This window comes from Dasypus novemcinctus, chromosome 26 (genome assembly GCF_030445035.2).
Source record: "Dasypus novemcinctus isolate mDasNov1 chromosome 26, mDasNov1.1.hap2, whole genome shotgun sequence".
In the NCBI taxonomy this organism is placed as follows: domain Eukaryota; kingdom Metazoa; phylum Chordata; class Mammalia; order Cingulata; family Dasypodidae; genus Dasypus; species Dasypus novemcinctus.
In genome coordinates this window covers 5,263,072-5,276,416 of record NC_080698.1, presented here as the reverse complement: position 1 = coordinate 5,276,416, position 13,345 = coordinate 5,263,072, and the positions used below count along the sequence as shown (strand labels likewise).

Genomic DNA, 13,345 nt, shown 5'->3' with positions numbered 1-13,345 from the left:
ACTCAGCCCACAGGGACAGTGCCAATACCACTGATTTTGTAGACTTACTGAAGAGGCAGATGCAAGGGTTTGTCAGCTGGATGAAGAGGGGGCAGGATGCAGTCTGGATCTCCAAGCGGTGTGGTCCCATGGCACTGCTGTCCTGATGGGTGACTTTCCATCCCTTGAGTCAAGACATGGGAGCATTTGGCTCCAGCATGTTGTCACCATTCCAACCAGAAATGGCACAAACGCTACTATGCCAGGGTTGCAGCCAATTTTCTTAATGTGGGCGCTGACTTAACGACTTCCCCATATCTGTTCTGGCTGTACAGTGGTTCAGCGGAACCATTCTGTTAACGCCAACAATTAGTTGTTTTGTACCCAGTTTGTAAGCCAGGAGGGCATGCGCATGGGTCTGCTCATTCTTGGAGGTATCAGCTTTAAAGTCACCAACATATCAGAAACCACCAGCCCAGCACAGTCAGCCTGAGACGTGCCTGTGATCATGTTTTTCACAAAGTCTGGGCCCTGGAGCATCAGTGATGGTTACATAACACATTCTGGCCTCAGACTTCCACAGGGAGATACCAATGGTGATACCACACTTCACCCAAGACCCAGGTGTACCTGAAGGAGCCCTTTCCCATCTCAGCAGCGCCTTCTCAATTTTTTTGATAGCTCTTTTGTCGATTCCACCACATTTGTAGATCAGGTGGCCAGTAATTGTGGCCTTACCCAAATCCATGTGTCAAATGATGACAATGCTGACATGGGTCCTTTCCTTTCCCATTTTGGCTTAGGATATAGTGATGGTTTTCACGACACTCGTGCGTTGGTGGCAAACCATTGCAAAAAAGCATGACATCTATTTTCAAATACTCTACCTTTTTTTTGTTCTATAACAATCTGTAAAGAAATTACTAAATAATGTGTTCAGTTTCATTTTCAGACATTAGGTATACCAAGTCTTTGGAAAGGTTTTATTGCTTTTACAATAGTATATATTATAGAATTATTTCTGGGGGTTACTTTACAATCTGGAGATCACAAACATAATTTTAGATTATCTTTGTTTGTTTCTAGCATGCATTTTAATCTTTTATAAAATCAAAGTATGGGTTGTATATTAAGAATTCTAATAAGAATTTGCTCATAAAAGGAACAACGAGCCAGGTATTAAAGTTCTCAATATGAGACAATCTAAGTGAATGATAGTGACAACTCTGCCCACTCTCCATTTGAGCTTCAGTTCTCATTTCCAAATGTCTGACAACTGCTATCCTGCCAGACTCTCAAATTTTACATGTCTAAAAAAGATGTCTGAATATAGAAGACAAGGCAGCAGCTAGCCAGTTCGATACAGAATTATCTTCCTTATTTCTGTTATTGTTGTAACAACTTTCTTAATGTCACCAACCCACAAAGTGGTAGTCACAACTGGCCAAACTAGCTTGTTGCGCCTCCACTGTTTTCAATTAGCCTTTAAGTTCTGTGGCTGCTTCTCACTTTAAAGTGTCCCTTGAGGGAAGCAGACTTGGCCCAATGGATAGGGTGTCCGCCTACCACATGGGAGGTCTGCCGCCCAGACCCCGGGCCTCCTTGACCCGTGTGGAGCTGGCCCAAGTGCAGTGCTAATGCGTGCAAGGAGTGCTGTGCCATGCAGGGGTGTCCCCCACATAGGGGAGCCCCACGCACAAGGAGTACGCCCTGTAAGGAGAGCCGCCCAGCGTGAAACTGTAGCCTGCCCAAGAATGGCGCTGCCCACACAGAGAGCTGACACAGCAAGATGACGCAACAAAAAGAAACAGAGATTCCCGGTGCTGCTGCTAAGGATAGAGGTGGTCACAGAAGAACACATAGGGAATGGACACAGAGAGCAGACAACTGGGGGGAGGGGAAGGAGGGAGAAATAAAAATAAAATCTAAAAAAAAAAAAATAATTAAGTGTCCCTTGAAAATTGTTCCTTCTTCCCATTTTTCCTGTTACAAATTATCATTGCCACAAAATTGTACTACATAGCCTCAGAATTAGTCTATTCTTTTTTCACTAACTGTATTGCTTACAACCAAGTTATATTTCCTAAAACCCCACTATCACTATACTTCCTATGAAAACACTTCTGATGGCTCTCTCAGATCCTGCAGAAAAAAATCCACTCCTTAGTCTTGTATTTGAAGCCCTCTATAATTTCCCAGTCTATCTTTCCAACTTCCTCACCAAACACACTCTACAGAAACCCTCATTTCCAGCCCCAGTGCCATTCTTCATTCTACTCCTTTCTTCTACATGACTTCTAAGCCCTAACACATCTTCCACCTATCCAAGCTGTCCTCGCTCACTCAACATTATAACCTACTATCTTCCCCATAACCTTTCCTTTCATAATCTCATTACATATAATCTTTCCCTCCACTAAATTCTAAAAAAGAACCTGTGCACCTCACATATTGGAACATCATATCATAAAGTATAAATGATGTGCTTTTATTTGCCAGGTCTGTTGGTCTGGGTCTGCTGAAATGCAGAGGCAGAGATGGGACTGGGTGTGGAGAAGTGTGATCTCAGGACAAATTCAGTGATGGATCCAGAAGGGCAAGAATTGGTGGGAAAGGAAGAAGGTGAGTAGGGCTTTGAGAGCATCAGTCAGATCTCACGCTTTGGAGGGAGAGAGGCAAGGAAGGAGTATTGGGTAGGAAGAGTCTTGGACTGTGGCATAGTTTCAGGAAAGGTGCAGCTATGTCAATGAGGAGTCCATGACCCAAAGTTAGCTGCTGGTGTAGTCCCATGTCTTGCTGCAATAGCCCAAGGCAGCACACCTGCCATGCCCCCACACTCTCAGCCTGGAGAAGTGTGGCCTCAGGGCAAAGTCAGTGATGGATCCAGAAGGGCAGCAGAGCTAAGTGGGCATCTTATGACTGCCATAACATGAAGTCTGCCCCAGGTATTACTGTCAATGTATGTTAAATGAATATACTATAGGTACTGAATATTTCTCAAAAACAACAACATACCCCACAACTATATAGAAAAAAACATTGTGTAACTTTAAATCAAGTAAATACAGCACATGAAAATCTGGATTTAGAAGGTGTTAGAGAAGGATTAGATTTTTGACAGAATTACTAGAGCAGAGGTCAGTAATTTTTTTCTCTAATGGGTTGGCTAGTAAATATTTTAGGCTTTGCTGGCGACAACCATTCAACTTTGCTACTGTAGGGGGAAGCAGCCAGAGGCAATACATAAATGAATAAGCATGGCTGTTGAATAAAAACTTAATTTACAAAAAGAAGAGATAGGCTGATTAAGCCCATGGACTATAGTTTGCTGACCCCTGCAGTGGAGGATTTCTTTCAGTTATAAACATCTCAAGTACATTTGAAATATATGTACTAGAAAACAGACTGTGTAAAGTGAAAAACTTGCTAAATAAGAATTTTTCAAAAAGTGAGCCCATCCTACCAATAAAAGCAGCATTGCCTTGAGTTAAAACAAATGTGGAAATACTGATAATACTTTAGGGGTTTTACAGACTGAAGCAGTTCATAACGAAATGTCAATACTGGCATCTGTTTTGTACTTAAAGCAAATTACTTGATTTCTAATTAACAGTAAAGAATTTGCACCATGATTACACTAGAGCAGTGTTTTTCATGATCCATTAGTGAGTTATGCCATGACCAATGTTAAAAGAAAATATAAAAGAAAATATTACAGGATGGTGTATTAGCAAGGATAATGAATGCTGTGAAACATTTGTTTCAGGGGTTGGAATATAAAACAGTTTTCTATAGATTGGGATCAAAGAAATTGAAAACATGGCTCTATTATTCAATGATTAATATTTCCTATTAATAGCATTATGGTGAGGAGGCAAGCAACACTCAAGGAAAGGCTTATGGGGTATTATAAAACTCATTCCTTTTCCCAATATTTTCCCTCATATTTCCAAGTTAGAACATGAGAATGCAACTATTAAGCTCAATTTTCTGTTAGCTAAATGTTATTAAAAGAAACCACAACATGAAAAATGTCTCTATATCGACAACGGAATAATTTTTTTTTTGAGGTCCTGGGGCCCGGGATTGAACCTGGAACCTCGTTATGTGGGAAGTCGGCGCTCAGTCACTTAGCCACATCAGTTTCCCGAGTTGTTTTTTTCATTTGTTTTGCTTGTTGTTTGTTTTTTTCAAGAGGCACCAGGAACTGAACCCAGGACCTCTCATGTGGGAGCTCAACCAGTTGAGCCACATCCATCTCCCAACCCCTTTTTAAGGAGGTATCCGAGATTGAACCCAGGACCTCGTATATGGGAAGCAGGTGCTCATCCACTTGAGCTACATCCACTGCCCCACAGCAGAATGATTTTTAAAGACACTTTCCAGTATATCACACAATCTTTTTTTTTGACAATTCATGTCATAAAAATCAGAGGAAAGTCTCCTGTTTGATAATCCTTCTCATACATTGGGTTGGTAAAATCTGTTTTCTCTAGAGAGCTTCTTTTAACAGTGACTATTTCTAAAACTTCACATATCTTTTTTACCTAACAGCCAAATTGTATTTTGGTTGTATATTTGAAATCAAATGAATACGTTATCTTCCCTTCTGACTTGACTACTAGGAAGCCAGACCTAAATTAGGTGTTCAATTCTAGTAACTGTTTAATTGCTTTACTTCTTAATACAATGGCCTTTCTCTATAGGTCTTCTGATGTGACCTCTATTTAGTTTACCCTATATAATATGCCTATTAAATCTGTACTGCTAAATTCCTTAAGTCCTTTCTTGAAGTAAATGGGATTTAATTTATTCATACATAAATAACATATAAAGCAGTCAAATGACCTTACTATATAATTTAAATATAAAGTGGTTTCTCTAAGATAGCAACAGCCTTGAGGGCAACATGAAGAAGAAGAAATGTCATCCTTTTTTTCCTCTTAAAGTTTTCACACTGAACTATTCTGAAGGACAGCATTCTTTTCATCTTCTGCTCTTAATGATCTTTTGGCGAATTTGGCTGTTCAGTATGAATTTCCTTCCTTCCTCCCTCCCTCCCTCTTTCCCTCTCTTTTTCTTTCTAGCCCACCACCATAATGTAATATAACTTTAGAATTTGAAAACAACTTGAAATTAATCAAATTCATAATAGGTTTTTGCACCCAAAACTAATTATAGATTAGACTACCCAGCTTACCTTCTCATAGGTCTCAGGTGGCAAAACATTTCTGCATATATATGTATATTGACTTCGAGGCATCCATTAATCACTTAAAAAGTTAAGGAGATAAAAAGGGGACAATTTTTGAATCACATTAGCAGGAGTTTACTAAGCTGGGCAATGTGCAAAGCACTGGATTAGAAAAATATTAAGACAACCCCAGTCTTCTAAAAAATTTTTTTACAGTCTAGGAGAGATGGAGAGGAAGTGGAAAGACAGACACAAGCAAATAATTATAAAATATAGTAAATGTAATGATGCAAACATGCCAGAGTATTATGGGAAACTCTCAGGTGCTACACCTAAAATGGGAAGATTCTGGAAATTCTTGTTCAAGGAGATGGTGTCCTCCCTCGATGGCGGATGAAGAGAGGAAAGGACTATAATTCGTTTGCAAACCACTGTAAATGGCTACTTGAAGCCATTTAATAGTGATTATTACTAGTTTCCATTTCACATGAGAAACTCTGGGGGAAAGAGAATTCAAATTATGTGAAGTTATTAAAAAATTTGTTTTGTTTCGCTTAGATTACTTTCGATAGACACAAAAGTAGTAACAGTGTTGCCAAGTAAAGGTCCAAGTAAATTGGCCATTTTGCACAATTTTTATTTGAAAATAATTAGTTTAGCGACGTTAATCTTAGGCTACTCATTTAAACGATACCTTTCCTTAATAATCAGCTTGAGAGGTTTTTGAAAGAATGAAGACTCCATCAAGGAATGGTAAAAGCAGGCAATTTTTCATTGCTTTTCTCTTGAGGCGTAAGAGAAGGGAAAAAGGCAAAGAAAAAGAGCAAAAGCCGTAAACTCTACTAGATACGTTAACAATAAATTGTAGCAAGGGCCAAGTCCCCAGAAGCCGAGCTTCCTTTGCTAATCATTTGCTACGAGATTTCAATCATAATTTGGGAAGGCTTTTCTTGTGATAAGTTAATGATTTCGGGAAACGATAACAGTCGTAAACAATAAAGTCCAAATCGCCTCTGATTTCCGGTTTCAAAAGAGTTAAAACAGACGCGCAGAGGAGCTCGGCCCGGGCCGCCTGGGCTCCGAGCACCACGTCGGCCGCGGCGCCGCGCCGCCCTCCCGCTCGAAGCGCCTGCAAGCACAGGGACCCTCCTTACGGTTCCGCCAGGGGTCCGACGCGAGGCCCTGCTCCGACGCGTCCCACTTCGCAGCCCCGCGCAGGAGGCAGGACTCCCCGCCGCTCCCGGCAGTCTGGCAGAGCCCCCTGGCAGTGCGGGGGCGCGCGAGGGGGCGTAAGCGCAGCGGACGCGCGCAGTGCCCGGCGCCGCGCCCCCGCGCTCCCCGCGGCGGCTCTGAGGGGCTGCTACGCGCCGCGCGCTCCCAGGACCCCCTCCCCCGCCCAGCGCCTCCTGTGGCGGCGCGGGGCGCGCGAGGTGAGGTCCGCGCCCGCCGGGAACGCCTCGCGCCAGGCCTTCCCCCAGCGCGCCTGCGCTCGGAGCCCCGCGACCGCCCGCCGCGCTGACGTCACTCCACGATCACCGGTCCGCTCGCCCGCGAGGCCCCGCCCCCTTCTACCGGCTGGTCCTGAGGGGCTGTGGGCGCTCGGCCGGCGGCTCTAGCGAACCGCCCCGGGCTCGGCGGGGCCAGGCCAGGGAGTGGGCCGACGGCGGGCGGGGAGCCGGCGCCCTAGCCCAGGGCCGGCGGCGCGGGCCGACCACGCAGCAGGGCGACCGGGAACGCGCCGGGGCCGGGAACGGGGGGCCGGGGAGGGGGCGAGGCCGGCTCGGTGGCATGATCCTCGGAGCTGGCGAGGCCGACGGGCAGCGACGGCTCTCAGTCGAGAGCCCCAGGCCTTGTCCAAAACGTCCTCTAGTTTTCCTTCCACAAATAGAGCCAGTTTAAAAAATCTCTTCCCTCCGGTTCGCATTTTCCATTTCACTTTGACCCCTTCAATGTCTGGCTATTTAAAAACCTTCAGCCTTTTCCACTGCCAGCAAGGACTTTTTACTATCAGCTTTGTTTTCCTCTTATAACTGTTCTTCCTGGAAACGGCCACAGATGAAGTTAGGCAAATACTACCAACTACCACTCTTTGCCCTTCTACCTTGCCTTAGCTTTTGACACTGTTGACTGGGGCAAAAAAAAGTTTGTTCCAGTGGCATCACCGTTATGGACGTCTTCTCTCTATAGAAACTGGGTCAGCCCCTTGCTGCAATCCATCCCATCCTATCCCCCTTTCCCAAAAGCTGAACCTATCATTCCTCCTGTCCCGCATCTTCATCTTCTCCAGTGGCTCCTTGCCACCGCGTTGAAACGGTCTGATGTTTCTAGTTACTTTCTGAAGGCTTCAGTTACCATTAATATAGAGAGGACTATATTCATAATTGCCTACTTAATATCTCCACATCTTCAGAGGCAACTCAGACTGAATACATCCCCAATACACTCCCAAATCAACCTGGTGGTAATCTCCAAACTTAACCCGCTTTCTGGGTGCCCCATCTAAGTCGGAGTTACAGCCACTTGGCTTGCTCCTAACTAGAGAGCGAGGCGTCTTCCTAGACGCCTGCCTCCCTTCCCGTAGCTCAGCCATGCTCTATTCATTTTAGAAAGCATTTTGCTAAGTGCTAGGATTTTTCTAGACTTGTGAGGTTGTAGATTTACTCCAATGATGCCATCACAGTATTTCGGGAGTTCCTTTAAGAAATACTTTCAGTCCCTCTAGAAAGAGCCACGCCTAATTCTTTATTCACCTAATTCAGACTTTTTTTTCTCTAAATGATTTTAAATTACATTTTAAAGTATCAACTCTAAAGTATCAAATTAAGGGTGAGGATCTCCACTTCAGAGAATGATTATGCTACAGATTCTGAAGATGACTGCAGACAAGGAATTTTCAGTTCCTAAAGCGGACTGAAAATAACAATCCTTGTTTGGATATTTAAGTTTGGGTATGTTTGTTTAAAATACTATTTTCTTTAGTCATATCTAACATAACTTTTCAAAAATCATATGGCCTTCTAAAATACACAAAAGGAAAACTATTCTGAGGATAATTCAATATTTTTGGTAAAATTCAGAAGGTACTCTGCAATTTTAGTATTTTGAGTCACTTTTCAATATTACAGATGTAGAATAGGCTTTAGAGAATGGATTGAGTACATACTAAAACCTTTCAAACTTAAAGGTTTTTCGGAAAATCTCAGTTGCCTTCTTGCATGTTTTCCCTCCGAAGTGCTGTACAATATTCAATTTGTGATTTTTCATTATTTGGACTTCAGAATAAATAGGGATTTACCATACTGGGGTTCTCTTAACATAAGGAGAAGTAAAACAGTGTATGCAATTTTAAGAAATCACTTTTTAGTTTGGGTAAAACCATTGTAAACTGCACACATCAGTAAAAAAAAAAATTAGTGCTTCAAAACTATTTAGTAGTAAATCAGTGAAGTGCAAAATCCAAATATGATGAAGACTATTTTTTTTGCCTTTTATTTTCAACAATGATTACTTGAACTTAAAAAATAACAACAAAGCCTTTATTAACTAATGGTTATTGAAAAGCCAAACCTTTCCAGCCCACTTCATATTCTCTTTCAACCATTTCAGGGCAGAACAATGTTCCAAACTATAAACCTGTTCCTTATTAACATTGACGGTCATGTGCTTAATGAAAAGCTTTGGATCCGATAGACGAGCAGCCATAATTAGCCTTTCCACTGCAGCTTGATAATCATCCTTGCTCCGAGATTTGTTTTCTTCACATCTATAAAACGAACACCTCAGAAAGTCAAAACTTTAAAAAGAAGCTATAAACGTTCTTTAGAAGATAGGCATTTACATTTATTGTACTAAAGCTATGATAGTCTCTTCACCATATTCTTCTGACAGTGGCTTTCAAACTTTTTTGATCATGACTCACAATAAGAAATGCATTTATACTATGACTCAGTACACTTTCATCTAGAAAAACTCAGAATTTTCATAAAACAAGACTTACCCTTCTGTCAATGAAGTATGTTCTATTCCATTTTTTAATAATGCTGGTTGCAGTCCTCTAAACTGATTTCACCACGCAAATGGACTGCAATTCTCATTTGAAAAACACTGATCTAGAACATGGTTAATGACTACATGGCTAATGATCTATTTCTCTGAATTTTAAAAAATTTAATAACTGCATACTTTTTCATTACACTGCATAGAACAGTACTGAATTTAATAAAGTTTGAAATTACTAACATTCACGTTTTACCTTGATTTTGGCTGCTTTTATTTACAAGCAAAAACTTAATCTGAAGCTAACATTTGATAACAAATTGTATAGCTATATGCTTTATGAAATTTCAGGTTATTTTCTTCAGTCCTGATTTTAGGTATTTTACTAAGTGCTAGAATTTCCTTTTCTAGCAATTTTTCGTCCAGCTCCATCTGCCATCAATTATGACTGAATTTACTTGCATAAAATTTATACCTTACAGCAGTTTTTATCCTGGGGTGGGGAGTGGGAAGTATTTAAAATAGAGATGTGGCTGGTATATACAGCATCACTTTTTGTGTTCCCTGCTTCCTGCTCTTGGTACCTAGAGTGAGGCCTGAGTGTGAGCATACCTGCATTAACACCATGGGAGTGCTCCACAGAGCAGGGGAAATGAGGACGTGGAGAGGAGAGTGGTCAGGGACCTCTACACGCTGTAGCTTAGAGAGAGGTGACTTGGACTCCAACAGAATGAGTACATGCCAACTATGTGCAGTGTTTGAAAGTCTAAAGATAAATAAAATACTCAATGAGGCTAATGCAACAAGGCAGAGTGCAGCATAATAATAGAGAAAACAATACTGGCTTGGGCAAAAATCAAACATCTAGGATCACAAATACTATGCCCCATCCCCATCCCCAAAATTCAACAATGAATAAAGAGGCTGCAATTGTGTGGAGATGGAAAGCCTGGGAATATCAAATGTTCATTAGGATGCTAGGAGCCTGGATGCCTCATGAAACTAGAGTGGTAAATAAGGAAGCCCTCAGAAAAGAATAAGAAAAAAAGGCTTTTAGAGGGTTTAAAAACAAGGTGGAACTAAAATACTATTAAACAATAATAGGGTGGGTTGGGGGAAAACACACCAAATGTAATAAGATAAGGACTATGATTAGTAGTAAGATTTTGACAATATTCTTTCATACTTTGTAACAAACCTCTCATGACAATGCAAGGTGTTGGTGGAGGGTTGATGTATGGGACCCCTGTATGATGTTATGCATGTTTGCTTTCTAAGTTTACAACTTTTACTATACACTTGTTTATGTATGTTCATGTATAAATGATATGCAGATAATAATAGGATTGGTTGGGGGAAAATACTTTGTTTAGTAGTAAAAATTTGACAATGCTCTTTAATCATTAGTTAAAAAAGTTTAACAACAATGGAAGTCATTGGTGGTAGGGTGAGTTATGAGAGTCCTGTACGATGTTATATATGTTTGTTTTATAAATTTACAACTATTATACACTTATTGTTTATTATGTTTATGTATGAGTGATATATTTCAATAAATAAAAAAATACTGTTAAACAATGACATCATAGAAAATGGGAGGAGAAATTTGCAGTTTACATGTTCTTAAGTTCTTGATTATTTGTGAGAATGATGGAGATAATGACTTTGTTAATCATGACAAAGGAAAAAAGGGGAAAAAAAACTTATCAAGCCTCTAACAGAATGTAGGAAAGGAGGGGGGAAAAGGTAATATGAAAGCATGGTAAACGTAAACACAAAATAAGATGAGTAAATAAATCCAAATATATCTGTAATCATAAATGTAACCATAATAAACTAGCTCATAAAAATAGACTCTATTAAAGGATGAAGCCACTGCTATTTTTAAGCTATCCACCTAAAATAAGATACAAAAAGGTTGAAAGGAAACCATGGGACTTGTAGCAACACATTAAACTAAGCTGATCTATATACTGTTCTACTCCCTGCTTCCTCTCCCTGCTCCCAAAACACACAGCATTTGAAAGAAAAGGAAATCTTTAGGTACTAAAAGTGAAAAAAAATGAAAGAGAAAGTGTTAAGTATGAACTAACATTCTAGTGAGCTGATGTTGGACTGGAATATAAATGTTAGGAGTGAGGTGTTTCTGAGAAGAACTGGATGGATGAATACCAGGAAAATATTAATCTAAAGACACCATATTTGGTTATATTACTACCAAACCAAAAAAAAAAAAAAAAAAGAGAAATTTTTTGGTGAAAACACTAATAAAGTATGAAAAGGAAGCTATAAGAATAATGAGGGAAACGGACTTGGCCCAGAGGTTGGGGCGTCCGTCTACCACATGGAAGGTCCGTGGTTCAGACCCCGGGCCTCCTTGACCCGTGTGGAGCTGGCCCATGCGCAGTGCTGATGCACGCAAGGAGTGCCGTGCCACGCAGGGGTGTCCCCCGCGTAGGGGAGCCCCACGCGCAAGGAGTGCGCCTGTGAGGAGAGCCGCCCAGCGCGAAAGAAAGTGCAGCCTGCCCAGGAATGGCGCCACCCACACTTTCCGTGCCACTGACGACAACAGAAGCTGACAAAGAAACAAGACGCAGCAAATAGACACAGAGAACAGACAACCGGGAGTGGGGGGGGGGGGCGTATATAAATAAATAAATCTTAAAAAAAAAAAAAGAATAATGAACTTCTACATACCTAATATCTTGGCCTTCAAATACATAAAGTAAAAAAATGGATATAAAGAGAAATAGATAAATCTACAATCAGTGGGAGAATTTTAAGTATTTCTCTTAAGAATTAATAGAATCAAGTAGGTAAAAATTTTAATAGATGATAGTAAATGAACTCCCCCCCTAACATATTTGAAAACTGAAAACTATTTTTAAAGTTATTCATGGGTTAAAGAAGAAATAACTGACATGAAGTTTAGAACTTAGAAGCACGACAGATATTGATGGAGCTACTGCAGTGATGTAGAGGGACATATATTGTCTTACAGTTAAATACATAACAAAAATATGATTGAAAACTAATGCACTTAGTGTTTAACTTAAAGATCAAGAAAAAGAAAATAAAACACCAACAAAATAGAAGGAAGAAGTGACAGGAAGATGCAAAAGACAAATAGTGGATATCTTCTATTTTACTCAATTAGAGGTGACTGAAAGTACACCTGTCTATCTAGGATTTTAAGATTTTAAGAGATTAAGTTTAGAGTTATATGAATGGTTTATAGTTTAAAATGGATGTTTGGGGCAGGGGGAGGATTTAAAATATGAATCTTTGCTTAAAAGAATGCTATGCCCTCTTATCATTAATTTGGTTTCTATGCCTGATTGATAATTTATTCAAGGTAGTGATTTCTGTACTTAAGGGAGAAAAGCCAGCAGAAGTTTACATTTGCTCTAGAAATAGCCTAAGTACAAAAACCCACCCACTGCTTTTCCCCCAAACTAGGACACCTCCTCCAGGAGGCAAAGTGGTAGTAAAATAAAATTGGCATTCTCCTCTCGGTTTAGGATACCCTGGGTTGTCTTGTTTAAAGAGCTATGAATAAGTCAGTGAAGAGCGCAGACAGCAGGCTTGGGGAGGCCACTTCCTTTCTATCACAACGGTAGTGTCGTCTGGCACTGGCTAGGCACTTTATTACTTGCCCAAGCTCATCCAACCCACATGCGATCAAATTGGGTGAGAACCCACAGCTTCTGACTCAAAAGCTCTGCACTGTTTTCCCTGTACACCACATTGGTAGTTACTACCACAGTTGAAATATTTATAAATGGTGACACTAGTTATATGTTTCATTCACAGGATAATGTGTGGAAAATATAATTATCTATATCCATCCAAGCTCCTTAAAGGAATTTATATGAGTAAAAAATTTAACTTCATTTTGGATTAGAAGCCACCTAAGGAAAGTGGACTTGGCCCAATGGTTAGGGCGTCCGCCTACCACATGGGAGGTCCGTGGTTCAAACCGCGGGCCCCCTTGACCCGTGTGCAGCTGGCCCATGCAGTGCTGATGTGCGCAAGGAGTGCCCTGCCACGCAGGGGTGTCCCTCGTGTAGGGGAGCCCCCCGCGCAACAAGTGCGCCCCATAAGGAGAGCCGCCCAGCGCGAAAGAAAGTGCAGCCTCCCCAAGAATGGTGCTGCACACACGGAGACGCAACAAAA

The 13,345-nt window shown here is 41.0% G+C and overlaps 2 protein-coding genes across 12 annotated transcripts in view; both read right to left on the bottom strand.

Annotated features, from left to right (window-relative positions):
- Positions 1 to 6,658, bottom strand: part of TCAIM (T cell activation inhibitor, mitochondrial) — a 78,919-nt gene extending 72,261 nt beyond the window's left edge. For 3 of the 11 annotated variants that reach the window (XM_058288644.2, XM_012520124.3, XM_058288648.2), the window contains exons 1-2: positions 6,328 to 6,595; positions 5,180 to 5,252 (exon numbers count right to left, since the gene is read on the bottom strand). In XM_058288644.2, the coding sequence (XP_058144627.1) occupies positions 5,180 to 5,208 (29 nt within the window). In that variant the 5' untranslated portion in view covers positions 5,209 to 5,252; positions 6,328 to 6,595. Of the gene's footprint in view, positions 1 to 5,179; positions 5,253 to 5,867 lie in introns of all 11 variants that reach the window. The other 8 variants (XM_058288650.2, XM_058288649.2, XM_004479730.5 and 5 more) reach the window with 7 other exon arrangements.
- Positions 6,659 to 8,687: 2,029 nt separating this feature from the next.
- TOPAZ1 (testis and ovary specific TOPAZ 1) overlaps positions 8,688 to 13,345 on the bottom strand; it is a 112,335-nt gene continuing 107,677 nt past the window's right edge. Inside the window, 1 exon segment of the mRNA XM_058288999.1 lies at positions 8,688 to 8,936. Within this exon segment, the coding sequence (XP_058144982.1) occupies positions 8,717 to 8,936 (220 nt within the window). The 3' untranslated portion in view covers positions 8,688 to 8,716.